Source organism: Gorilla gorilla, chromosome 16 (assembly GCF_029281585.2).
Source record: "Gorilla gorilla gorilla isolate KB3781 chromosome 16, NHGRI_mGorGor1-v2.1_pri, whole genome shotgun sequence".
In the NCBI taxonomy this organism is placed as follows: domain Eukaryota; kingdom Metazoa; phylum Chordata; class Mammalia; order Primates; family Hominidae; genus Gorilla; species Gorilla gorilla.
In genome coordinates, this window is record NC_073240.2 from 42,062,722 (window position 1) to 42,090,344 (window position 27,623).

The 27,623-nt window shown below is 45.0% G+C and overlaps 1 protein-coding gene across 10 annotated transcripts in view; it reads left to right on the forward strand.

The window, feature by feature from the left end:
• NUSAP1 (nucleolar and spindle associated protein 1) overlaps positions 1-25,616 on the forward strand; it is a 48,251-nt gene extending 22,635 nt beyond the window's left edge. For 3 of the 10 annotated variants that reach the window (XM_031002476.3, XM_031002478.3, XM_031002481.3), the window contains exons 5-11: positions 555-656; positions 2,660-2,769; positions 9,928-10,115; positions 16,110-16,267; positions 20,287-20,403; positions 21,770-21,878; positions 24,653-25,616. In XM_031002476.3, coding sequence (XP_030858336.2) covers positions 555-656; positions 2,660-2,769; positions 9,928-10,115; positions 16,110-16,267; positions 20,287-20,403; positions 21,770-21,878; positions 24,653-24,746 — 878 coding nt within the window. In that variant the 3' untranslated portion in view covers positions 24,747-25,616. The remainder of the gene's footprint in view (positions 1-554; positions 657-2,659; positions 2,770-9,927; positions 10,116-16,109; positions 16,268-20,286; positions 20,404-21,769; positions 21,879-24,652) is intronic. The other 7 variants (XM_031002477.3, XM_031002479.3, XM_031002482.3 and 4 more) reach the window with 3 other exon arrangements.
• The last annotated feature ends 2,007 nt before the right edge of the window (positions 25,617-27,623 follow it).

Sequence of the window (27,623 nt, forward strand, 5' to 3'; positions counted from 1 at the left end):
CTAATATGTTTATATAACTTCTCCACAGGTGTCAGAAAATTTCTGAATGCCTACTTGAAGCATATGACCTGTAATCGTAGGAATGCTGTAACTAATTCTTTGTGCTCCCTATGTGCTGTTTCTACCACCATCATGACAGAGCCTACCATGTGAAAATACTCTGTTAACTTACACACTTTTTTTTGTTTTTGTTTTTGTTTTGTTTTTTTAGAGGTGGAGTCTCACTCTGTTGCCCAGGCTGGAGTGCAGTTGCGCGATCTCGGCTCACTGCAAGTTCCGCCTCCCGGGTTCACACCATTCTCCTGCCTCAACCTCCCGAGTAGCTGGGACCACAGGCGCCCACCACCACGCCCGGCTAACTTTTTGTATTTTTAGTAGAGATGGGGTTTGATAGTTTATAAGCCAGGATGGTCTTGATCTCCTGACCTCGTGATCCACCCGCCTCGGCCTCCCAAAGTGCTGGGATTACAGGCGTGAGCTACCGTGCCCGGCCACATATTTCTTAATGAGAACTTTTTTGAAATCCTTCATTATTTCTGTGTCTTTGGATTTAGGTAACAGAGATTCAAAGGTACCTTCAGAAAGAAAGAAATCTCTCTACACAGATGAGTCATCCAAACCTGGAAAAAATAAAAGAACTGCAATCACTACTCCAAGTAAGTTTTGTAGACAAAGCCATAATAAGTAATGGTTGCCCCACTTCGGACTGATGTTGGACTGTAACAGCTGAAAGCATAGGCTGGAACCAGTTTACATTCTAGTTCTCTCGTCTTTTAGGTTTGATATCTTGGGGAACTTACTCATCCTCAATAAACTTACTTCCTCAGTGCAAAGTGGAAATAGTTATACTATAGTGCCTATTTCTTTTTTTTTTTTTTTTTTTGAGACAGAGTCTTGCTCTGTCACCCAGGCTAGAGTGCAGTAGCGTGAGCTTGGCTCACTGCTACCTCCACCTCCCAGGTTCAAGTGATTCTCCTGACTCAGCCTCCCTAGTAGCTGGGACTACAGGTGTGCTCCACCATGCCCAGCTGATTTTTGTATTTTCAGAAGAGACGGGGTTTCACCATGTTGGCCAGCATGCTCTCAATCTCTTGACCTCATGATCCGCCTGCCTCAGCCTCCCAAAGTGCTGGGATTCCAGGCGTCAGCCACCCTGCCTGGCCTATAGTACCTATTTCATCAGGTTGATAGATACATAAATTGAGAATACTTTTTCCACTACTGCTTCCCTATCACGGCAAATAGCATGCAGCAAGGATTCAATAAACAACTGATGAATGAATGTATGAACTACTTGGTACAATGCCCACCTTCTAATGAGTTTTTCATAAGTCTAAATGATTCTGTTTTTGGGCATGTAAGTCTTCTCTATCTTATATTGTTGGAACATTGGCACATAGAATGTTGATTATTATATTTATAGTAGTTGCAATGCTGCTTATCGTATATTCAAAATTCAATAAATGTTCATATACTTAATCAGAATAGGATACAGTTGGGGTCAGCAAACTGCTGCCTGCCTTGGCCTGTCTTGTATCCTTTGAGCTAAGAGTGGTTTTTACATTTTTTAAAGAATTTAAAAACAAGAAGAATGGCCGGGCGCGGTTCTCACACCTGTAATCCCAGCACTTTGGGAGGCCCAGGGGGCTGGATCACCTGAAGTCGGGAGTTTGAGAACAGCCTGGCCAGCATGGTGAAACCCCATCTCTACTGAAAATACAAACATTAGCCGGGTGTGGCAGCAGGTGCCTTTAAACCCAGCTACTTGGGAAGCTGAGGCAGGAGAATCGCTTGAACCTGGGAGGCAGAGGTTGCAGTGAGCCAAGATCATGCCATTGCACTGTAGCCTGGGCAATAGAGCAAGACTCCGTCTCAAAATAAATAAATAAATAACATAAAAACAAGAAGAATATGAGACAGAGACCATACCATATGTGGCCATAAAGCCTAAAATACTTTTTTTTTTTTTTTTGAGACGAAGTTTTGCTCTTGTTGCCCAGACTGGAGTGCAATGGCGCAATCTAGGCTCACCGCAACCTCCACCTCCCGGGTTCAAGCGATTCTCCTGCCTCAGTGTCCCGAGTAGCTGGGATTACAGGCGTGCGCCACCACACCTGGCTAATTTTTGTATTTTTAGTAGAGATGGGGTTTCTCCATGTTGGTCAGGCTGGTCTCGAACTCCTGACCTCAGGTGATCTGACCGCTTTGGCCTCCCAAAGTGCTGGGATTACAGGTGTGAGCCACCATGACCAGCCAAGCCTTAAATACTTTTATCTAGCCCTTTATACAATAAATTTGTCAGTCCTTGACATACAGCATTCTAAAATATCAAATTCATGATTAAATAAAGACCACTTGTGACTAATTGGTAGGGGAGAAGGTAAATCTTCTACTCTAATCCTCTGGATTAAACCAAGATGTCAATTTAGTGAAATTTGTCAGTGGGGAGATGGTGAATGTTTGATAGTTTATAAGATGAATGTGCTTTGCCCCTGAGTTTCCAAAAACTAAGTATTTTGAAATTAATGTTTTAGCAAAAATTATATTGAAGTTGAATGTCAGGGATGCAAAGAAGAGAATAAGTGTTAACAGAAAAACACAGAGAAGATAAATAAATGGATTTTGTTTTGTTATTAATTTTTATATTGGAACATTCTAGACTTTAAGAAGCTTCATGAAGCTCATTTTAAGGAAATGGAGTCCATTGATCAATATATTGAGAGAAAAAAGAAACATTTTGAAGAACACAATTCCATGAATGAACTGAAGGTATGCAGATAAAATTATGTTCTTAATGGAACTAAACTGTTTGATTATAATTTTGAAACTATATAACACCGTGGTTACAACAACTGGCTGTCACTCTACCAGTAGATTTGTTTGAATTTAATATATCTTTATCTAAAACTTGCTTTCCCCTACCCTGAGAATTTTCAAAGTCCTCTAGATAAAACAGTGAATCCATGGCCAAGCGCAGTGGCTCATGCCTGTAATCCCCGCACTTTGGGAGGCCAAGGCAAGTGGATTACCTCAGGTGAGGAGTTCAAGGCCAGCCTGGGCAACATGGTGAAACTCTGTCTCTACAAAAAATACAAAAAATTAGCGGGGGGTGGCATATGCCTGTAATCCCATCTACTCAGGAGGCTGAGGCAGGAGAATCACTTGAACCAGGAGGCCAACATAGCAGTGAGCTGAGATCGCGCCACTGCACTCCAGCCTGGGTGACAGAGCGAGATTCCGTCTCAAAAAAAAAGAAAACAGTGAATCCTGACTATGAGAAACTATTTCCAAAATGGCAATGTCATTCTACTTTCCATATTCAGATGTTTTGCCTATTACTTTCATTGATGATGAACCAACTTATGGCTGAAGCCATCTTCTTTCCCTTGTCCCTTATGTAAAGGAAAATGGGTGATTAATAGTGGCAAACCTGAAGGGTTCCTGTGGTAACAGCTCCCTCGAGGGCTTTCAGTCCAGGTCCCACAGGACTCAAAGCCTCCTCAAATAAGAGAAGGTGATAAAGTCAACTCTGAGGCTGAGTTAGCAGAGTAGTGAGTAACATTCTAGCAAGTTGATGTTATTGGTATCTGGTGTTAAGGCAGTGCCGAATGGAGGGCAAGAAACACATTTTTAAATATTTATTGATTTATGTATTTTTCTCATAAAGACAGGGTCTCCCTATGATTCCCAGGCTCTCCTTGAACGCCTAGGCTCAAGTGATCCTCCCACCTCAGCCTCCCAAAGTGCTGGGATTACAGGTGTGAGCCACCAGATTATATTTATTTCTATTCGCTGTATTTAATTCTTAACCCCATGTTTATTTTACATAACTTCCTATTTCTCAAAAAGAATTTAAGGCCTATTCTCAAAATAATGTAAGTTTATGGTATTAAATATAAAATAGTATAGTCAATTTAAAAGCGGCAGAAAATTAGCACTGTTAGTAGGTACAGTATTTACTACCATCAGTCACTCAGCTGAGTTTAAGTTTTCTGGCAGCTAGGGCCAAGAGGAAAACTCACTGGGTGATAAGCTGTAAGTAATTTAAGTACTTAAGCTTCTTGGTGAGAAGCTTAATTGAAATAATAAACATTCATTTTAATGATGTGAAACCACTGTTACAACAATTTTTTTTCTTTTTCTTTTTCTTTTTTTTGAGACAGAGTTTCGCTCTTGTTGCCCAGACTGGAGGGCAATGGTACAGTCTCAGCTCACTGCAACCTCTGCCTCCCTGATTCAAGCGATTTTCCTGCCTTTAGCCTCCCCAGTAGCTGAGATTACAGGCGCCCACCACCACACCCAGCTAATTTTTTTATTTTTACTAGAGACGGGTTTTCACCATGTTGGCCAGGCTGGTCTTGAACTCCTGACCTCAGGTGATCAACCCACCTCCCAAAGTGCTGGTATTACATGCATGAGCCATTGCTCCCATCCTCACTGTTACCACATTTGAAGGCACTGTTTGTCAAACTTTTTTTTTTTTGAGACTCAGTCTCACTCTCTCACCCAGGCTGGAGTGCAATGGTGCGATCTTGCCTCACTGGAACCTCTGCTTCCCGGATGCAGCAGATTATTTTGCCTCAGCCTCCCAAGTAGTTGGGATTACAGGTGCCCACCACCACACCCAGCTAATATTTGTATTTGTAATTTTATTTATTTTTTTTAGATGGAGTCACATTGTGTTGCCCAGGCTGGAGTGCAGTGACACAATATTGGCTCACTGCAACCTCCACCTCCTGGATTCAAGTGATTCTCCCACCTCAGCCTCCCAAGTACCTGGGATTACAGGCAACCACCACCACACCCGGCTAATTTTTGTTTGTTTGTTTTGACACAGAGTTTCACTCTTCTTACCCAGACTGGAGTGCAATGGCGTGATCTTGGCTCACCACAACTTCCACCTCCCAGGTTCAAGCGATTCTCCTGCCTCAGCCTCCTGAGTAGCTGGGATTATAGGTGCCTGCCACCACGCCTGGCTAATTTTTTGTATTTTTAGTAGAGACGGGGTTTCACTATGTTGGCCAGGCTAGTCTTGAACTCCTGACCTTGTGATCCACCTGCCTCAGCCTCCCAAAGTGCTGGGATCACAGGCATAAGCCACGGCGCCCAGCCCCTGCTAATTTTTATATTTTCAGTAAAGATGGGGTTTCACCATGTTGGCCAGGCTGGTCTCGATCTCCTGACTTCAGGTGATCCACCCACCTCAGCCTCCCAAAGTGCTGGGATTACAGGCGTGAGCCACCACTCCTGTCCTCACTGTTACCGCATTTGAAGGCACTGTTTATCCATCTTTTTTTTTTTTTTTTTTTTGCGATGAGTCTGACTGTGTCACTCAGGCTGGAGTGCAGTGGTGCGATCTTGGCTCACTGCAACCTGCACCTCCCGGGTTCGACAGATCTTGTCAGCATGGCAAAACCCTGTCTCTACTAAAAATACAAAAATTACCTGGCCGTGGTGGTGGGTGCCTGTACTCCCAGCTACTCGGGAGGCTGAGACAGGAGAATCGCTTGAACCCAGGAAGTGGAGGTTGCAGTGCATGGAGGTCACACCACTGCACTCCATCCAGCCTGGGCAACAGACCAAGACTCCATCTCAAAAAACAAAAAAAATAGGCCAGGCCGTGGTGGCTCACACCTGTAATCCCAGTACTTTGGGAAGCTGAGGCAGGCAGATCACCTGAGGTCGGGGGTTTGAGACCAGCCTGACCAACGTGGAGAAACCCCATCTTTACTAAAAATGCAAAATTATCTCGGCATGGTGGCGCATGTCTGTAATCCCAGCTACTCGGGAGGCTGAGGCAGGAGAATTGCTTGAACCCGGGAGGCAGAGGTTGCGGTGAGCCGAGACCATGCCATTGCACTCCAGCCTGGGCAACAAGAGTGAAACTCCATCTCAAAAAAAAAAAAAAATTAATTTAAGTTAATTTAAAAAAGGTTTCAGCCAGACACAGTGGCTCACACCTGTCAATCCACAACTTTGGGAGGGTTAGGCCGAAGGATCACTTGAGCCCCAGTGTTGAAGACCAACCTGGGCAATACAGTGAGACTCCATCTCTAAAGAAAAAAAAAAAGTCAAGCTGCTGCTTTCTATATTTTGTAATATGGATGACATAATTTTCTAAGTAAAAGTTAAGGACAGAGCAAGAACGACTGTCTCAACCATAAACGTTGAGTATTGCTCTAGAAAATGTGTTGAATAAACGAATAGTTTATCTTACTTTTTAGTATAACTCCAGCCTGGTAGACCCATCTGAATGAGTTTAGTTCTAAAATAACACTGTTCACCCTGAATGTTTAAGGAACTGGCCTATCAGATATATAACTTGGTATGATCTCTTTGGAGACTAGAGAATTAAAAAAAACAATTACAATAACTTCACCATACCTGAGATGAAGTTGCTCCTGGCACATTTGGGGCTTGGTCATTTGGATGGTGATGGACAGTAATATGCAGATATCCTAAAGAGAATCATTCTGGCCATGACAGCCTCTCTTTGACTTTTATGATAACAAAAGACAGACTTCTTTGATCTAGTTGTCAAATGGCCCTCTAAAAAGATCACAAAACTATCTGGGTGTGGTGGCTCATGCCTATTATCCCACCTACTTGGGAGGCTGAGGTGGGAGGGTTGCTTGAGCCCAGGAGTCAAAGACCAGGCTGGGCAACAGAGAACAACCCCATCTCAAATAAACAAATACATATATACCTACATTTAATTAATTTATTTTAATTAATTTATCTATTTATTTATAATAAAAAGATTGGAAAACTTGTATTCCAAGGTACCTTATACAGTTATAAATCTCTATATTTTATAATTGGCTATTTTTATGCAGATTTGCTTTTTCTCAATTATTATTATTTATCTATATTAATGGTATATATTATCTGTTTTAAATACTTTTCTATTGTTTATCTTTTTTTTTTTTTTTTTTGAGACGGAGTCTCGCTCTTTCACCCAGGCTGGAGTGCAGTGGCGTGATCTGCAATCTCAGCTCACTGCAAGCTCCTCTTCCCAGGTTCATGCCACTCTCCTGTCTCAGCCTCCTGAGTAGCTGGGACTACGGGCGCCCGCCACCACGCCCGGCTAATTTTTTTTTTGGTATTTTTAGTAGAGATGGGGTTTCACTGAGTTAGCCAGGATGGTCTGAATCTCCTGACCTCGTGATCTGCCCGCCTCGGCCTCCCAAAATGCTGGGATTACAGGCGTGAGCCACCATGCCTGGCCCCATTGTTTACCTTTTAACTAGATTAATAGTATCTTGCCTTGTGGAAGATTTTTAATTGTAGTTACATTTATCCAACTCTTCCTTTTAAGGCTTACTTTTTTGTCATGCTTAGAAAGGTCTTGACTTCAGCTACTCAGGAGGCTAAGGTAGGAAAAACGCTTGAAGCCTGTAGGCGGAGATTGCTGTGAGCTGAGATCGGGCCACTGTCCTCCAGGCTCAGTGACAGTGAGACCCTGTCTCAAAAAAATGTATAGACATATATACTTATATATATATGGCTGGGCACAGTGGCTCACGCCTGTAATCCCAGCACTTTGGGAGGCTGAGGTAGGTGGATCACCTGAGGTCAGGAGTTCAAGACCAGCCTGCCCAACATGGCGAAACCCCGTCTGTACTAAAAATACAAAAATTAGCCAGACGTGGTGGCAGATGCCTGTAATCCCAGCTGCTTTGGGTGCTGACCAGGAGAATTGCTTGAACTCAGGAGGCGGAGGTTACAGTGAGCCAAGATCACGCCATTGCACTCCAGACTGGGCGACAGAGCAAGTCTCCATCTAAAAAAAAAAAAAAAGATCTTGCCTGTCTGTCTGTCTCTCTCTCTCTCTCTCTCTATATATATATGGGTGTATATATATATATATATACAATTTTTATATAAAATTATATACATATATTTTTTTTTTTGAGACAGAGTCTCACCCTGTAACCCAGGTGGTAATTCAGTGGTGCAGTGATGGTTCACTGTAGCCTCAACCTCCTGGGCTCAGGTGATCCTCACACCTCAGCCTCCTTAGTAGCTGGGACAATAGTCATGCACTACTACACCCAGCTATTTTTCAGTTTTTTGTAGAGACAGGCCTCCCTATGTTGTCCAGGCTGGTCTCAAACTCCTAGGCTCAAGTGGTCCCCCGTCTTCTGCCTCCCAAAGTACTGAGATTATAGGCATGGGCCACCAGATTATGTTTATTTCTAGTCCCTGTATTTAATTCTTAACCTACATTTTTATTTTTCTAAATATTAATTTCAATTGTCGTATCTCAGTTGACAGGCAATAAAGTTAATTTTTTCTGCTTGCAACAGATGTTAGACTAATGATAATAAGATATTCAATTACTCTTTGTGCCTTGACAATATCTAAGAAAGATACCCTAAGTGAAACCCTTCAAGCATTTATTTCCTTCCCTCTTTTTGTTTTTTGTTTCAAAGGACTTCAAAAAGCTATTGTTTGGGGATAGAGGGAGAGGGTAGAATTATTTGTAGATTCCACATGTTAAATATATAATAGGTTCTTTAGGTTTGTTTTTGTAGAGACAAGATCTCCTAATGTTGCCCAGGCTGGTCATGAACTCCTGGGCTTAAGCATTCCTCCTGCCTCAGCCTCCCAAAGTGCTGAGATTGCAGGTTGTGAGCCACTACACCTGGCCTAAGTTTATATTTAATAAACTGTATATAACGTCTCAAAGCTTCCGTATTTCCAAAATAATCTTTTTTTCCTCCTTTGTGGCTACAAGGGACTGTTTTTCTACATTATGTCTCTAGTTAGAAAATGTCTGGCTAGGCTGGGCGTGGTGGCTCACACCTGTAATCCCAGCAGTTTGGGAGGCTGAGGCAGGCAGATCACAAGTTCAACAGACCAGCCTGGCCAACACAGTGAAACCCCGTCTCTACTAAAAATACAAAAATTAGTCGAGCGTGGTGGCGGGCGCCTGTAGTCCCAGCTATTTGGGAGGCTAAGGCAGGAGAATCGCTTGAACCTGGGAGGCAGAAGTTGCAGTGAGCTGAGACCATGCCATTGCACTCCAGCCCAGGTGAAAGAAAGAGACCCCGTCTCATTTTAAAAAAAAGAAAGAAAGAAAAGATAATTCCCAGATAGCTGGGCACAGTGGCTCACGCCTGTAATCCAAACACTTTGGGACACCAAGGCAGGCAGATCACTTGAGGTCAGGCATTTGAGACCAGCCTGGCCAACATGGCAACATCCTGTCTCTACTAAAAATACAAAAATTAGCTGGGCATGGTGGCAGGTGCCTATAATCCCAGCTACTCAGAAGGCTAAGGTGGGAGGATCGCTTGAACCTGGAAGGTGAAGATTGCAGTGAGCCCATATTGTGCCACTGCACTTCAGCCTGGGCAACAGAGCCAGACTCTGTCTCAAATAAAAAAAAAAAAAGAAAGAAAATGCCTGGGTCCATAGCAGCCGGGAAAGGCTTTCTTGTAACTCCTTACTCAGCCACAACTGGAAATTGCTCTTTATAACAGAATCCCCATAGCAATAAATGGCAGGTAACTGTGGAGCCAGCCAGACAGGTAGAATAGGATGAGGTGAGGTAGTGAGGAAAGAAAAGATTCCAAATGGAGTTACAAATGAGGAATGAAACAGGGATAAATGGAAACGTTCTTCTGAACTTTGCCTAGGAGACAATACTGTATCAGAGGCCAAGCCTTTTTGTTTGTTTGTTTTTGTTTTTGTTTTTTGTTTTTTGAGATGTAGTCTCGCTCTGTTGCCAGGCTGGTGTGATCTCGGCTCACTGCAACCTCCGCCTCCTGGGTTCAAGTGATTCTCCCGCCTCAGCCTCCTGAGTAGCTGGGACTATAGGCACACGCCACGACGCCCGGCTAATTTTTGTATTTTTAGTAGAGATGGGGTTTCACCATGTTGGAGAGGCCAAGCTTTTAAAATGATGCATTTTCTCTTCAGCAGCAGCCCATCAATAAGGGAGGGGTCAGGACTCCAGTACCTCCAAGAGGAAGACTCTCTGTGGCTTCTACTCCCATCAGCCAACGACGCTCGCAAGGCCGGTCTTGTGGCCCTGCAAGTCAGAGTACCTTGGGTCTGAAGGGGTCACTCAAGCGCTCTGCTATCTCTGCAGCTAAAACGGGTGTCAGGTAAAGAAATCACTCCAAAATGTAATCATGAACAAGATTTCACATGGACTATATAAAAAAAAATTTTTTAATTGGCAAATAATATTCGTACATACTCATAGGGTACATAGTGATGTTTCTTTTCTTTTCTTTTTTTTTTTTTTTTTTTTTTGAGATGAGGTCTCACTCTGTCGCCCAGGCTGGAGTGCAGTGGTGCAATCTCAGCTCACTGCAACCTCTGCCTCCCAGGTTCAAGTGATTCTTCTGCCTCAGCCTCCCGAGTAGCTGGGACTACAGGTACATGCCACCATGCCCGGCTAATTTTTTGTATTTTTAGTAGAGACGGGCTTTCATCATGTTAGCCAGGATGGTTTCGATCTCCTGGCTTCATGATCTGCCCACCTCAGCCTCCCAAAGTGCTGGGATTACAGGCGTGAGCCACCGCGCCTGGCCCATAGTGATGTTTCAATACATATATTGTATTGTAGTCAGATCAGGGTAATTAGCATATCCATTATCTCAAATAGTTATCATTTCTTTATATTTAGTATCCTCCTTCTAGCTGTTTGAAACCACCATGCCCAGCTAATTTCACAAGGTCTCACTACGTTGTCCAGTCTGGTTTTGAACTCCTGGGCTCAAGTGATCATCCCACCTTGGCCAACCAAAGTGCTGGGATTACAAACGTGCCATTGCACCCAACCTTTCTTTTTTTTTCTTTTTCTTTTTCTTTTTTTTTTTCTTCATTCAGAGTCTCACTCCATTGCCCAGGCTGGAGTGCAGTGACGAGATCTTGACTCACTGCAACCTCTGCCTCCCAGGTTCAAGCGATTCTCAGCCTCCCGAGTAGCTGGGACTACAGGCACGTACCACCACACCCGGCTAAGTTTTTATTTTAGTAGAGACGGGGTTTCACCATGTTGGCCAGGCTGGTCTTGAACTCCTGACCTCAGGAGATCTACCTGCCTTGGCCTCCCAAAGTGCTGGGATTACAGGCGTGAGCCACCACGCCTGGCCACACCCAGGTATATGTACCTCTTAAATTTCTCATTCAAATCATGAATTGTTTTCCTGATTTCATTGACTTGTCTGTATTCTCTTGTGTATCTCACTGAGTTCCCTTAAGATTATTATTTTGAATTCTTTTTCTGGTATTTCATATATTTCCCTATGAATAGGGTTATTGGAGAATTACCATTTTTCTTTGAAGGTGACTTGTTTCCCTACATTTTCATGGTTTATGTGTCCTTGCATTGATTTCTACACATCTGTTAGGAAAGTCACCTCTTCCAATTTTATAGAGGAGGTTTCATAGGGAAGAACATACTCATATGAATAGGTCTTAGGGTGTCATTTAAGTGGGGTGTGTTGGCCTTGGTTCTAAGTGGGCACAGGAATATAGTCTCTGTGTAGTTTCTTCAGCTATAATGCATTTTAGTGGCATTTGTAAGTCTCTCAGTAGCCTAGGCTAAGAGAGTTGGTGGTGATGGTGGCTTTGCCAGGTTTGGGACCGTGGGGCTGTTTCTCAGCCCTGGTATGCAGTTGCATGGCTGCTTGGCTGGCCTTCGGGCATGTCTACCAGAAGCTGCTTACAACGCTGCCTCTCAGGCCCTTACTAGGAGTACAGGGGCGTTGAGCAGGTCAGGGGCTTCTCTGCAGGGGTGAGGCATCTCATGGCTGTTTCTCAGGCCCTAGCCACAGGCACATAGCCACTCAGCCAGCATCAGAGTATGTCAGCTGCTTGCGAATCTCTCCCGTTCCAGGGAGGGCATGTGGCAGTTTGGCCAGCTCAAGGGCAGGTTCGCCCTGAGCACATCTGCCTAGGCTCCAAGCAACTGGGGTCATGGTGTTGCAGCCACCCCTACCAAGCCCCTGTGGGCTTGGTAGAATGAATATTGAGCCCTAGTAATGGATACATGCAGTGGCCACTGGCCCCCAGCAGAGCACAGTGCACTCCAGAAGTGGCTCTGGTCTGAAGATGGTTCTGTGCTGCAGAAGCTAGTGGCGGGTAGATAATGCACACCTTGTGCTCCTAATCCACGGCAGTGCAGCTGCAGGAATTCCTGGCAACTCTCCAAACTGGGAGACTTGGGTATTATTAGACTTGGGTATTCTCCCATAGTAAGGACTGTAGGTGCTTGCAGTAGCAATGGGGGCTGGTGGGGATCTTCAGTTTAGTGTTTCTTCACAACAGGAATCCCCTCCTGACTGCGGGCAGATCTGATTCTGGTAGAGGAGACAGGGCTGCAGAGGCTAGATGCCTCTGGCGGCCCTCCTGGGCTTCCATTCACCACAGGTGCATCTCCACTCCCCTGATGCACTCCAGTGCTTTCCCGTTGACACTCCAGTCAAATCTTAGCTTTTTTCTGTGGTGGCTCCCACCTGTATTCCCAGCTACACGGGAGGCTGAGGCAGGAGGATCATTTGAGTCCAGAAGTTTGAGGCCAGCCTGGGCAACATAGTGAAAGCTGTCTCCAAAAATAAAATTCTAAAAATCTTAGCTGTTTATTTGTTGCCTTCATCGTTTCTTGTGGGGGGATGAATGCCAGGCATCTCTAGTCAGCCATCTTGCTGACAGCACTCTGAAATATGTGTTCTTTTGCTTTTGTTTCTGTTTTGTAGAGATGAGGTCTTGCTATGTTGCCCAAGATGGTCTTGAACTCCTGGCCTCAAGCGATCCTCCTGCCTCAGCCTCCCAAAGTACTAAGAATACAGGCATAAACCACCATGCCCAGTCAGATATTCTTCATTTTATTAATATATGACTGCCAAGATGCCTAAGGAGAAACTTTTCCATTGACTTAAATATAGAAGTGAAGCTAAATGCTTACAGAAAGTATCTCATTACAGTGAACTGAAAAATTAACTCTTCCTCAAATACCAATATCATAACCTAGTGGGAACTACAGTATCATCACTATCTCATGCCCCATTGATCCCTGTTTTTGTTTACTTGTAACTTTTCTGACATCAAAGTCACCTTCAGTGGGACTCTCCCCATAGATGAAAGTCTTCAGATTACTTCTAATATCAAAACTTTATTTTCTACTTTTTTAAAGACATTTGCAGTATCTAATAGAACTGGTGCACGACAGCCCTTCTCCAATATGTGCAATTATCTAACATAATTGTATTTTTTATTTTATTTATTTTTTTTTTTTTTGAGACAGTATTGCTCTGTCACCCAGGCTGGAGTGTGGTGGCGCGGTCTCGGCTCACTACGACCTCCATCTCCTGGGTTCAAGCAATTCTCATGCCTCAGCCTCCTGAGTAGCTGGGACTACAGGTGTGTGCCACTACATTCAGTTAATTCTTTTTTTTTTTTTTTTTTTTTTTTTGTATTTTTAGTAGAGGTAGTGTTTCACCATGCTGACCAGGCTGGTCTAGAAATCATGGCTTCAAGTGATCCACCTGCCTTGCCCTCCCAAAGTGCTGGGATTACAGGTGTGAACCACCACACCTGGCCTATTCTATTTTTGAGACAGGATCTTGCTCTGTCACCCAGGCTAGAATTCAGTGACACAGTAATGGCTTACTGCAGCCTTGACTTCCCAGGATGAAGCGATCTTCCTGCCTTGGCCTCCCAAAGTACTGGGATTATAGGTGTGAACCATCTCACCCAGCCTGCCCATGTTTTAATCAGATTTTTTTTTCCTGTTCCTCCAATGTAGTTTTTCAAACTTAAAAATGGCTTTAAGTTTAGAATTCTATTTATTGAATTAGCTTGGAATATGAAGTACCTGTAATTGGTGGTTCTGATTTCATTTAAGAACACCATGGTCCAGGTGCGGTGGCTCACACCTGTAATCCCAGCACTTTGGGAGCCCGAGTTGGGTGGATCACCTGAGGTCAGGAGTTCAAGACCAGCCATGACCAACATGGTGAAACCTCGTCTGTACTAAAAATACAAAATTATCTGGGCATGGTGGTGCGCACCTGTAATCCCAGCTACTTGGGAGGCTGAGGCAAGAGAATCGCATGAACCCAGGAGGTGGAGGTTTCAGTGAGCCAAGATCATACCATTGCACTCCAGCCTGGGCAACAAGAGCGAAACATTGTCTAAAAAAAAAAGAACACCATGGTCAGAGGTTTGGCCCTTGCTTCACTGCAATGTACAGGTGGGTCTGGACTTCACACCATAAGATACCATTAATTGAATGAAGGTTCATTGTTATTTTATGAACCATTAAGACAAATTAGACCGGGCATGGTGGCTCACACCTGTAATCCTAGCACTTTGGGAGGCCGAGGCGGGCAGATCACGAGGTCAGGAGTTCAAGACCAGCCTGGCCAACATAGTGAAACCCCGTCTCTGCTAAAAATACAAAACAATTAGCCAGGCATGGTGGCAGTCGCCTGTAATTCCAGCTACTTGGGAGGCTGAGGCAAGAAGAATTGCTTGAACCTGGGAGCCAGAGGTTGCAGTGAGCCGAGATCGCGCCACTGCACTCCAGCCTAGGTAACAGTGCGAGACTCCATCTCCAAAAAAAGAAGAAAGAAAGAAAGAAAAATCAGCCAGGCGCAGTGGCTCACGCCTGTAATCCCAGCACTTTGGGAGGCCGAGATGGGCGGATCACAAGGTCAGGAGATCGAGACCATCCTGGCTAACACAGTGAAACTCCGTCTTTACTAAAAATACAAAAAAAATAGCCGGGTGTAGTGGCGGGCGCCTATAGTCCCAGCTACTTGGGAGGCTGAGGCAGGAGAATGGTGTGAACCCAGGAGGCGGAGCTTGTAGTTAGCTGAGATCACACCACTGCCCTCCAGCCTGGGTGACAGAGTGAGACTCCGTCTCAAAAAATAAAAAAAAGAAAAATCACTACTGGCCGGGCAAAGTGGCTCACGCCTATAATCCCAGCACTTGGTGAGGCCAAATGGGTGAATGGTTGAAGCCCAGGAGTTTGAGAGCAGCCTGGCCAACATGGCAAAACCCCATCTCTACTAAAAATATAAAAATTAGCTGGGCGCGGTGGCTCATGCCTGTAATCCCAGCACTTTGAGAGACTGAGGCAGGCGGATCACCTGAGATCAGGAGTTTGAGACCATTCTGACCAACATGGTGAAACCCCATCTCTACTAAAAATACAAAATTAGCCGGGCATGGTGGCGCATGCCTGTAATCATAGCTACTGGGGAGGCTGAGGCAGTAGAATCGCTTGAACCTGGGAGGCAGAGGTTGCAGTGAGCCAACATCGCACCATCGCACTCCAGCCTGGGTGACTGAGCAAAACTCCATCTCAAAAAAAAAAAAAAAAAAATTAGCCAGGCGCAGTGGCACATACCCATAGTCCCAGCCCCAGCCACTTGGGAGGCTGAGGCAGGAGGATGGCTTGAGCCTAGGAGGCAGAGGTTATAGCAAGCTGAGATCATACCACTGCACGCCAGCCTGGGTAATAGAGCCAGAACCTGTCTCAAGAAAAAACACTACCAATTAACTATTGATATCTTATGAATTGTAAAAACACATCCCAATTTCAGAGATGTTAAAATGTAGAAAAAATACTATCAGTCAATCAATCAAATACATTTGTGGTAATTTGCCATATGTAAAGAATGGTAAAGAATGGGCTTATTTCTCTACCACACAAATGAATGACATTCTTTTAGGAACATACAAGACCTGTTCTCACCACTCACCTAGCATAGCAGTCTTCTGCTACCTGTGACTTCCCCTCACCTGGAGGAGGAGGAGGAGGAGGAAGAGGAGCTTTTGGCTTGCCTCTTGGACTATAATGAGGCCTCCACACCTATTCCTCCATCACCATCATTGTCCAAGGCAGGGAGAGCAGAAAAGACAAGAACATATTTTACAAATAACGTTAGTTGATATGTGATTTAATTTAGCATTAGCCTTTTAGGAATATGTCTCTTCTGCAAAAGAGGTTCGTTCCTATGACAATTATTAATTGAGGCCCTTTTCACTGCTTGCTGATAGTCAAGTGGTTTTATTTATAAGCTAGACACAAGTTACTCTTGCCACAGTACTCATGTCTTGTACTCTGCTGTCCTATTTAGGTTTTCAGCTGCTACTAAAGATAATGAGCATAAGCGTTCACTGACCAAGACTCCAGCCAGAAAGTCTGCACATGTGACCGTGTCTGGGGGCACCCCAAAAGGCGAGGCTGTGCTTGGGACACACAAATTAAAGACCATCACAGGGAATTCTGCTGCTGGTAAAAAAAAAAAACAAAAAAAAGAAATCTGTTTCATTTTTAAGCCATGTAACTTCCCAAAATGATTAGGTGTATCTGTTTTTTTTGTTTGTTTGTTTTTTTCTGAGATGGAGTTTCGCTTTTGTCACCCAGGCTAGAGTGCAATGGCGGGATCTCGGCTCACTGCAACCTCTGCCTCCCGGGTTCAAGCAATTCTCCTGCCTCAGCCTCCTGAGTAGCTGAGACTACAGACACATGCCACCATGCCCGGCTAATTTTGTATTTTTAATAGAGACAGTTTCACCATGTTGGTCAGGCTGGTCTCAAACTCCTGACCTCAGGTGATCCGCCCGCCTTGGCCTACCAAAGTGCTGGGATTACAAGCGTGAGCCACTGCACCTGGCCTGTATCTGTTTCCTTAAACCCTTTCCATTTCTATAATCAAAAGCAAAAATTTTACCATAGTGTATTTTTAATTGTGTACTAGTGGGGGAAATGCCAGAAACATAAGCAAAAACCAGATATCTGCCTGAGAGCTCCATCTAATCCTAAAATGGTGACCCTCCAGGAAGGGCACTGTGCCCCTTGTGGGACTCAGGGATTCGGAGGATGAGCACAGTATTCGTTGCAGCCTTGGAAAGGTCCTGGAGGACTCTGACACTAACAGGATCCCAGACTACAGACTTCATGTTTCAAGATTCAATCATGTTGACTCGTTTTCACAGTATTTTTCAGTGGTATGGGTATATGTCAGTTTATCTATTTTACTATTCACGAACATGTGGGTGGTTCCAGCTTCCATTATTATATATGATGTTGCTATGAATACTCTTAAACATGTCTCCTGTACATGTGCAAGAGTTTCCCTAGACCTAGGAGCAGGACAGCTGGATTGGAAAATATGCAGACATTTACTGTCCTGAATGAATTGTACCAATCTGTGCTTCCAGTGGCAGTGTATGGCAGCCCCTTGTTCTACTCCCTGTCAGCATTTGATACTGATACAGTGGGATAGCTTGAACACAGGGTTTTGTGCTTTTTTTAACTAAGTGGTCTTAGATCATGATTGCTGTTTCACAGATGTAGGCAAGGGTTCACATTTGGCAATGACCTGTGGCTTCCCCCTATGAAAAGAAAGGATTGGCCGGACGCAGTGGCTCTTGCCTGTAATCCCAGCACTTTGGGAGCCGAGGTGGGTGGATCACTTGAGGTCAGAATTTCAAGACCAGCCTGGCCAACATGGTGAAACCCCAACTCTACTAAAAATACAAAAATTAGCCGGGCATGGTGGCATGCACCTATCATCCCAGCTACTCAAGAGGCTGAGGTAGGAGAATCGCTTGAACCAGGAAGCAGAGGTTGCAGTGAGCCGAGATTGTGCCACTGCACTCCAGCCAGCCTGGGCAACACAGTGAAACCCTGTCTCAAAAAAAAAAAGATTGGGAGAGAAAGGATTAACTGATGGCCAACTGTAGCAAAAAGGCTAACTAAACTACACCATCCTTAGGCCGGGCATGGTGGCATGGAGACCAACCTGGCCAACATGGCAAAACCTCGTCTCTACTAAAAATACGAAAATTAGCCGGGCGTGGTGGCATGCGCCTGTAATCCCAGCTACTCGCTTGAGAATCACTTGAACCCAGGAGGCAGAGGTTGCACTGAGCTGAGATCACATCACTGTACTCCAGCCTGGGAGACAGAGCAAGACTCTGTCTCAAAAAAATTTAAAAAAACTACACCATCCTGGATATTTTTAACTTCATGGTACAAAAATTCATGTTCTTTTTTTTTTTTTTTTTTTTTTGAGACGGAGTCTCGCTCTATCACCCAGCCTGGAGTGCAGTGGCACCATCTCGGCTCACTGCAACCTCCGCCTCCTGGGTTCACGCCATTCTCCTGCCTCAGCCTCCCGAGTAGCTGGGACTACAAGTGCCCTCCACCACGCCTGGCTAATTTTTGTATTTTTGGTAGAGACAGGGTGTCACCGTATTGGCCAGGTTGGTCTTGAACTCCTGACCTCGTGATCCGCTCACCTCGGCCTGCCAAAGTGCTGGGATTACAGGCATGAGCCACCGCGCCCAGCCAAAAATTAATATTCTGAAGTGATAAGAGCCCTTATTAATAATATTCCTGACTTTAAACAATCCTCCTGCCTCAGCCTCCCAAAGTGCTGAGATTACAGGTGTGAGCCATATCTGTTATCAGGGAAATAAGCTGAAAAGTTACCGTCATTTCCTTCAACAGAATTCTAAACTCCCAGCTGATCCTAGGATCCCAGCACTTTGGGAGGCCAAGGCAGGCGGATCATGAGTTCGGGAGATTGAGACCATCCTGGCTAACACACTGAAACCCCGTCTCTACTAAAAATACAAAAACAAAATATTCAAAACATTTACAAAGCTGCTTAGCAAAGGAAATTAATCTCAATGGTTAGCTTTCCTCAATTATTGTTTTCTTCCCTTTTCTCCATTTTCCCTTATTTCAGACTCTCATCTATTTCAGACTATTCATGTAGATTGTCTTAGTCCTTTGCGGCTGCTATTATATAACAAAGCACCAAAGACTGTATCTTATAAACAGCAGTAATTTCTTTCTCATAGTTCTGGAGGCTGGATGAGGGCAGATCAGGGCACTAGCATGATTCTGGTGAGGGCTGTTTTCCAGGTAGCAGACTACCAATTTCTTGTTGTATGCTCATGTGGCAGAAAGAGAGCTAGAGAAAATTCTATGGGGTCCCTATATAAGGCCCTGAATCCCATTCATGACCTATTTACCTCCCAAAGGCCCTACTTCCTTACACCAGTCATATTGACAGTTAGGATTTCAATATGAATTTGGGATTGCAGGAGATACAAACATTCAAGCTATAACTTTTTTCTTTTTTTGAGACACAGTCTCACTGTCGCCAGGCTGGAGTGCTGTGGTGCAATCTCGGCTCGCTGCAACCTCCGACTCCCTGGTTCAAGGGATTCTCCTGCCTCAGCTTCCTGAGTAGCTGGGATTTCGGGCACACGCTGCCACGCCTGGCTAATTTTTGTATTTTAGTAGACACAGAGTTTCACTATGTTGGCCAGGATGGTCTCGCTCTCTTGACCTCATGATCCACCTGCCTCGGCCTCCCAAAGTGCTGGGATTATAGTCGTGAGCCACTGCACCCAGCTTCTTTTTTTTCTTTGTTTGTTTCTTTTGTTTTTTTGAGATGGAGTCCCATCCTGTTGCCCAGGCTGGAGTGCAATGGCGCAATCTTGGCTCACTGCAAGCTCCACCTCCCGGGTTCAAGTGATTCTCCTACCTCAGCCTCCCGAGTAGCTGGGATTACAGGCATGTGCCACCACACCTAGCTAATTTTTTTTTTTTCCCCTCTGAGATGGAGTCTTGCTCTGTTGCCAGGCTGGAGTGCAGTGGCACGATGTTGGCTCACTGCCACCTCTGCTTCCCGGGTTTAAGCAATTCCCCTGCCTCAGCCTACTCGGCATGGGACTACAGGCATGCACCACCACGCCCAGCTAATTTTTTTTTTTTTTTTTTAAACCAAGTTTCGCTCTTGTTGCCCAAGCTGGAGTGCAATGGCGCAATCTCAGCTCACCACAACCTCCGCCTTCCGGGTTCAAGCGATTCTCCTGCCTCAGCCTCCCGAGTAGCTGGGATTACAGGCATGTGCCACCTGGCTAATTTTGTATTTTTAGTAGAGATGGGGTTTCTCCATGTTGGTCAGGCTGGTCTTGAACTCCTGACCTCAGGTGATCCACCCGACTCGGCCTCTCAAAGTGCTGAGATTACAGGCGTGAGCCACCACACCTCCAGATAATTTTTTGTATTTTAGTGGAGACAGGGTTTCACCATGTTGGTCAGGATGGTCTTGATCTCCTGACCTCGTGATCCACCCACCTCGGCCTCCCAAAGTGCTGGGATTACAGGCGTGGGCCACCATGCCCAGCCTATAACGTGTATTTTTAAGATTGAGAAGTAACACTTTGATAAACACTTTACCAGGTCTTTGTTTCTAATTAAGCTCTTGGGTTTTTTCGGTGTGTTTTTAGTTATTACCCCATTCAAGTTGACAACTGAGGCAACGCAGACTCCAGTCTCCAATAAGAAACCAGTGTTTGATCTTAAAGCAAGTTTGTCTCGTCCCCTCAACTATGAACCACACAAAGGTACGTGGGAGTGTTTTGAGCTACAGGGCCTGTAAAATACTTAAGATTGGTGGGACGCAGTGGCTCACACCTACTAAACATACAAAAATTAGCCAGGCGTGGTGGCAGGCACCTGTAATCCCAGATACTTAGGATGCTGAGACAGGAGAATCACTTGAACCTGTTAGGTGGAGGTTGCAGTGAGCCGAGACCGTGCCATTGCACTCCAGCCTGGGCAACAAGAGCGAAACTCCATCTAAAAAATAAAAATAAAAAATAAAAACTTAAGAATAAACAAATTCTGCGGCCGGGCGCAGTGGCTCTTGCCTGTAATCCCAGCACTTTTGGGAGGCTGAGGTGGGCAGATCACTTGAGGTCAGGAGTTCGAGATCAGCCTGGCCAACATGGTGAAACCCCGTCTCTTCTGAAAAAAAAAAAGAAAATTAGCCTGGCGTGGTGGCGGCGCCTGTAATCCCAGCTACTTGGGAGGCTGAGGCAGGACAATCGCTTGAACCTAGGAGGCAGAGGTTGCAGTGAGCCGAGATTGCACCACTACACTCCAGCCTGGGCGACATAGTGAGGCCATGCCTCAAAAACAGGCTGGGCGCGGTGGCTCACGCCTGTAATCCCAGCACTTTGGGAGGCCAAGGCAGGCGGATCATGAGTTCAGGAGATCGAGACCATCCTGGCTAACACATTGAAACCCCGTCTCTACCAAAAATACAAAAACAAAATTAGCTGGGCATGGTGGCGGGCGCCTGTAGTCCCAACTACTCGGGAGGCTGAGGTTGGAGAATGGCGTGAACCCGGGAGGTGGAGCTTGCAGTGAGCCGAGACCACACCACTGCACTCCAGCCTGGGCGACAGAACGAGACTCTGTCTAAAAAATTTAAAAAATAATAATAATTAAATTTAAATTAAAAAAAAAGCAACACATAAACTTCAAGAAATTTGGTCCCAGTTCTTTTTGTAAAATTGCAAATTGGTTGGACACAGTGGCTCATGCCTGTAATCCCAGCACTTTGGGAGGCCAAGGCAGGCAGATTGCTTGAGAACAGGAGCTCAAGACCAGCATGGGCAACATGATGAAACCCCGTCTCTACTAAAAAATACAAAAATTACCTGGGCATGGTGGCATGTGCATGTAGTCCCAGCTACTCATGAGTCTAAATTGGGAGGATCACTTGAGCCCAGGAGGCGGAGGTTGCTGTGAGCTGAGATCAGATCACACCACTGCACTCCAAACTGAGCGACAGAGTGAGATTCTGTCTCAAAGAAAAAAAAAGTATAAATGTTGATAGCAGGTAACCCCACAGATGAAGAGAATGAAGTTGGGAATATAAATCAAACGATCTTTTTAAAATTCTTTGTCTCTGTCCTAAACTAGGAAAGCTAAAACCATGGGGGCAATCTAAAGAAAATAATTATCTAAATCAACATGTCAACAGAATTAACTTCTACAAGAAAACTTACAAACAACCCCATCTCCAGACAAAGTAAGTACATAATTATCCAACTTTATAATTAATTTCAAAAGCAGCACCTCTGACGGATAGGGGCTCAGTAATAGTGGTGTTTTAAGAGGAGGTTAGAAGTGGTATTATGGCCGTGTGCGGTGGCTCACGCCTGTAATCCCAGCACTTTGGGAGGCCGAGTTGGGCGGAACATGAGTTCAGGAGATCGAGACCATCCTGGCTAACAAGGTGAAACCCCGTCTCTACTAAAAATACAAAAAATTAGCTGGGCGTGGTGGCGGGCGCCTGTAGTTCCAGCTACTCGGGAGGCTGAGGCAGGAGAATGGCGTGAACCCAGGAGGCAGAGCTTGCAGTGAGCCGAGGTCGCGCCACTGCACTCTAGCCTGCATGACAGAGCCAGGCGCCATCTCAAAACAAAAAAAAGTGGTATCATGAGCCGGGCACGGTGGCTCATGCCTGTAATCCCAACACTTTGGGAGGCCGAGGGGGACAGATCACGAGGTCAGATCGAGACCATCCTGGCTAACGCATCGAAACCCCATCTCTACTAAAAATACAAAAAATTAGCCGGGCGTGGTGGCGGGCGCCTGTAGTCCCAGCTACTCGGGAGAGTGAGGCAGGAACCTGGGAGGCAGAGCTTACAGTGAGCCGAGATCACGCCACTGCACTCCAGCCTGGGCGACAGAGTGAGACTCCGTCTCAAAAAAAAAAAAAAAAAGTGGTATCATGTATAGAACTTTCTGAGTACATCTGCCTAGGTTCCAGTGTAATGGACTGCAAATCAGCAGATTTGGGGTGAGGCCCAAGCACCTGCATTGTTTCCAAGGCTCTGCAGGTGATTCAGAAGAAGACCCAGATTCAGAGCACTGCTCTTGCATGACTCATCTGCCTAAACACAGGGCATGTGGGTATCTCTCCAGATACCAGTGCCCAGCAGCCCAGGGCATCTACGTATCCAGATAGACATAAATTCCTCACTCCTAAGGAAACCAGGCTTACAAGGCATCGAGACCCTATAAAGAGGAAAAACCCAGGACGGTCCTTAGAGGCTTCCTTCAGCATGAAAACCAAGTTAAAGCCAGAGCTCATCCTGGGTTGCAGCAAGTCATGGTTGGGCCCAGATTCCCTGCTTGGACCCTCGTGACACAGGGTTACCTGTCAGTTGACTCATGGCTATACATGACTGCCACCAAGGCCTTTGCACACCGTTATTAAGTTGGCCGGGCAAGGTGGCTCACGCCTGTAATCCCAGTACTCTGGGAGGCCAAGGCAGGTGGATCACGATGTCAGGAGTTGAAGACATGGAGAAACCCCATCTCTACTAAAAATACAAAATTAGCCAGGCGTGGTGGCACATACCTGTAATCCCAGCTACTCGGGAGGCTGAGGCAGCAGAATCGCTTGAACCCGGGAGGTGGAGGTTGTGGCGAGCTGAAATTGCACCATTGCACTACAGCCTGGGCAACAAGAGCAAAACTTCTCAAAAAAAAAAAAAGAAAAAAGAAAGTCAAAGGTCAAGCTCAAAATCACATAGTTTAGTGAAAGGAATAGAACTAGAACCAGGATCTACTGAGTTAGCCATTACGCTCTACTTTCAGAGGATTAGACAAACCAAAAAAAAAAAAGAAAAAGCCCAAGATTATATTAACTTATCTTGGTTTTTTTTTTTTTTTTGAGATGGAGTCCCGCTCTGATGCCCAGGCTAGAGTGTGGTGGTGCGATCTTGGCTCACTGCAACCTCTGCCTCCCAGGTTCAAGTAATACTCCTGCCTCAGCCTCCCGAGTAGCTGGGATTACAGGTTCCTGCCCCCGCGTGCAGCTAATTTTTGTATTTTTAGTAGAGACGGGGTTTCACCATCTTGGCCAAGCTGGTCTCAAACTGCTGATCTCAGGTGGTCCACCCACCTTGGCCTCCCAAAGTGCTGGGATTACAGGCGTGAGCTACCGCACCTGGTCAACTTTGATTTCTAGGTGTAGACATTTCTCATTTAAAACAAATTTTTTTTTTCTTAGAAACAGGGTCTTACTTTTTGTCACCCAGACTGGAGTACAATGGCATGATCATAGCTTACTTTGGCCTTGAACTCCTGGGCACAAGGGATCCTCCCACCTTGGCCTCCCAAGGGAGGCTGGGATTATAGGTGTGAGCCACTGCATCTGGCCTAAAGCAAACTGTAAAATAACAAGAGTTGGATTCAATCACCAAGGTGTCTCCTGACTCCAATTCCATGCATGATTTTATTATTTATTTTTGTTTGTTTGTTTTGAGACAGAGTCTCATTCTGTCACCCAGTCTGGAGTGCAGTGGCGTGATCTCGGCTCACTGCAACCTCCACCTCCTGGGTTCAAGGGATTCTCCTGCCTCAGCCTCCCCAGTAGCTGTGATTATAGGCATGCACCACCACACCTGGCTACCTTTTTTGTATTTTTAGTAGAGACAGGGTTTCACCATTTTGGCCAGGCTGATCTCGAACTCCTGACCTCAAGTGATCCACCTGCCTTGGCCTCCTAACGTGCTGGGATTTCAGGCATGAGCCATCGTGCCCGGCCTCCATGCATGATTTTAGAGTGCTGAGTTAACAAAAGGAAAATACCAGTTTCTAACCCTTTAACACAACAATGACGAACAGGTGTTAGAAACACCAGGCAGAGCACAGTGCCCTCTAAGAGTCTGTTTTACACAAGTATGCTGGATGTCATTGCTTGGAAGTTTGGGTGTTAGTCCAACAATAGTTGCTTTAAAGTATCTGTTTTGGAGCCTCCTTAGAGCTTAACGTGTGACCTATCCCTCTCAGGGAAGAGCAACGGAAGAAACGCGAGCAAGAACGAAAGGAGAAGAAAGCAAAGGTTTTGGGAATGCGAAGGGGCCTCATTTTGGCTGAAGATTAATAATTTTTTAACATCTTGTAAATATTCCTGTATTCTCAACTTTTTTCCTTTTGTAAATTTTTTTTTTTTTTTTTTTTTTGGCTGTCATCCCCACTTTAGTCACGAGATCTTTTTCTGCTAACTGTTCATAGTCTGTGTAGTGTCCATGGGTTCTTCATGTGCTATGATCTCTGAAAAGACGTTATCACCTTAAAGCTCAAATTCTTTGGGATGGTTTTTACTTAAGTCCATTAACAATTCAGGTTTCTAATGAGACCCATCCTAAAATTCTGTTTCTAGATTTTTAATGTCAAGTTCCCAAGTTCCCCCTGCTGGTTCTAATATTAACGGAACTGCAGTCTTCTGCTAGCCAATAGCATTTACCTGATGGCAGCTAGTTATGCAAGCTTCAGGAGAATTTGAACAATAACAAGAATAGGGTAAGCTGGGATAGAAAGGCCACCTCTTCATTCTCTATAGAATATAGTAACCTTTATGAAATGGGGCCATATAGTTTGGTTATGACATCAATATTTTACCTAGTGAAATTGTTTAGGCTTATGTACCTTCGTTCAAATATCCTCATGTAATTGCCATCTGTCACTCACTATATTCACAAAAATAAAACTCTACAACTCATTCTAACATTGCTTACTTAAAAGCTACATAGCCCTATCGAAATGCGAGGATTAATGCTTTAATGCTTTTAGAGACAGGGTCTCACTGTGTTGCCCAGGCTGGTCTCAAACTCCACCAAATGTACTTCTTATTCATTTTATGGAAAAGACTAGGCTTTGCTTAGTATCATGTCCATGTTTCCTTCACGTCAGTGGAGCTTCTGAGTTTTATACTGCTCAAGATCGTCATAAATAAAATTTTTTCTCATTGTCATAGATTCATTCTTTGTAAACATAGTCTTCCAAGATTTAGGTGAGCAGCTAGGCTTAACAAGAGTTTATACATACCCTTGGTATGCCCTTTCCTGACCACTGCTTCCATTCAAAAAAGAAACGGCAGTATGCTTCCTTTATATTCCCAGAGTACCTCTCAGGTTTTATTAAATGCTGTTTTGTATATACGAGGCTTTAGGACATGGCACACTTCCGGGTACTGGAAACATTCAGATTTTCCTATCAAGGGGAAGAGATCAGATCAATTTTAAAAATTCAGGGTCAAATACACATCTGATGGAAATGTAAAATGTCACAACCACTTTGGAAAACAGTTTGCTAGTTTCTTTGAAAAGTTAACAGTATGTCTACCCTGTATCTAGCCATGCCATTAGGTAGTGAGACCCTATCTGAAAAAAGAAAAAACCACCAGGATCTTACATAGAGAAAATCCTAAGGATTTCACTAAAAAGCTCCTACAACTAATAAATTCAGTAAGGCTGCAACGTACAAGATCAATACCCAACAATTCTGGCCAGACACAGTGGCTCACACCTGTAATCCCAGCACTTTGGGAGGCCAAGGCAGGCAGATCACTTGAAGTCAGGAGTTGGAGACCAGCCTGGCCAACGTGGTAAAACCACATCTCTAATAAAAATACAAAAATTAGCCAGGCATGGAGGCGGGTGCCTGTAATCCCAGCTACTCAGGAGGCTGAGGCAGGAGAATCACTTCAACCTGGGAGGCGGAGGTTGCAATGAGCCAAGATCATGCCACTGCACTCCAGCCAGGGCAACGGAGTGAGACTCCGTCTCGGAAAAAAAAAAAGATCAAGACCCAACAATTATATTTTTGGCTTTTTTTTTTTTTTTTTTTTTTTTTTTTTTTGAGGCAGAGTCTGTCTCTGTCACCCAGGCTGGAGTACAGTGGTGTGATCTTGGCTCACTGCAACCTCCACCTCTCCTCGAGTTCAAGCGATACTCTCTATCTCTTGACCTCGTGATGCGCCAGCCTCGGCCTCCCAAAGTACTGGGGATTACAGCGGTGCGCCACCGCCCCCGGCCTAATTATTGTGTTTTTTTTTTTAGAGAGACACAGTGTTGGTCTGTCACCCAGGCTGGTGTGCAGTGGTAAGATTATAGCTCACTATAACCTTGACCTCATGGGCTCAAGGGATCCTCCTACTGCAGCCTCCCAAGTAGCTAAGTCTACAGGTGTGTGCTACCACACCTGGCTAATTTATTTTTAGAGACAGGGTCTCACTATGTTGCCCAGGCTGGTCTCAAACTCCTGGGCAAGTGATCCTCCCACCTCAGCCTCCCAAAGTGCTGGGATTATAAGTGTGAACCACTGAGCCTGGCCCCCATATTTCCCATATACTAGCAATGACTAATAAAAAAAAGAGACAACTGGATACTCAGATGCAAAAAATGAATTTGGACCTTTATACCATACACAAAAGTTAACTTAAAATTGGTCATAGGGCTGAGCACAGTAGCATATACTACTGTAGTCTCAGATACTTGAGAGGCTGAAGTCAGAAGATCACTTTAGCCCAGGAGATCAAAGGCTGTGATGCATTATAAGCACTCCTGTGAATAGCCCCTGTACTTCAACCTGAGCAACAGAGCAAGATCCTATTTCTTAAAAAAAAAAGTGGGCACAGTGGCTCACACCTGTAATCCCAGCACTTTGGGAGGCCAAGGCAGGTGGATCATGAGGTCAGGAGATGGAGACCATCCTGGCTAACACGGTGAAACCCCATCTCTACTAAAAATGCAAAAACAAAATTAGCTGGGTGTGGTGGCGGGCACCTGTAGTCCCAGCTACTTGGTAGGCTGAGGTAGGAGAATGGTGTGAACCCGGGAGGTGGAGCTTGCAGTGAGCCGAGATCGTGCCACTGCACTCAAGCCTGGGTGATAAAGCGAGACTCTGTCTCAAAAAAAAAAAAAAAAGTCCGGGCGCAGTGGCTCACGCCTGTAATCCCAGCACTTTGGGAGGCCAAGAC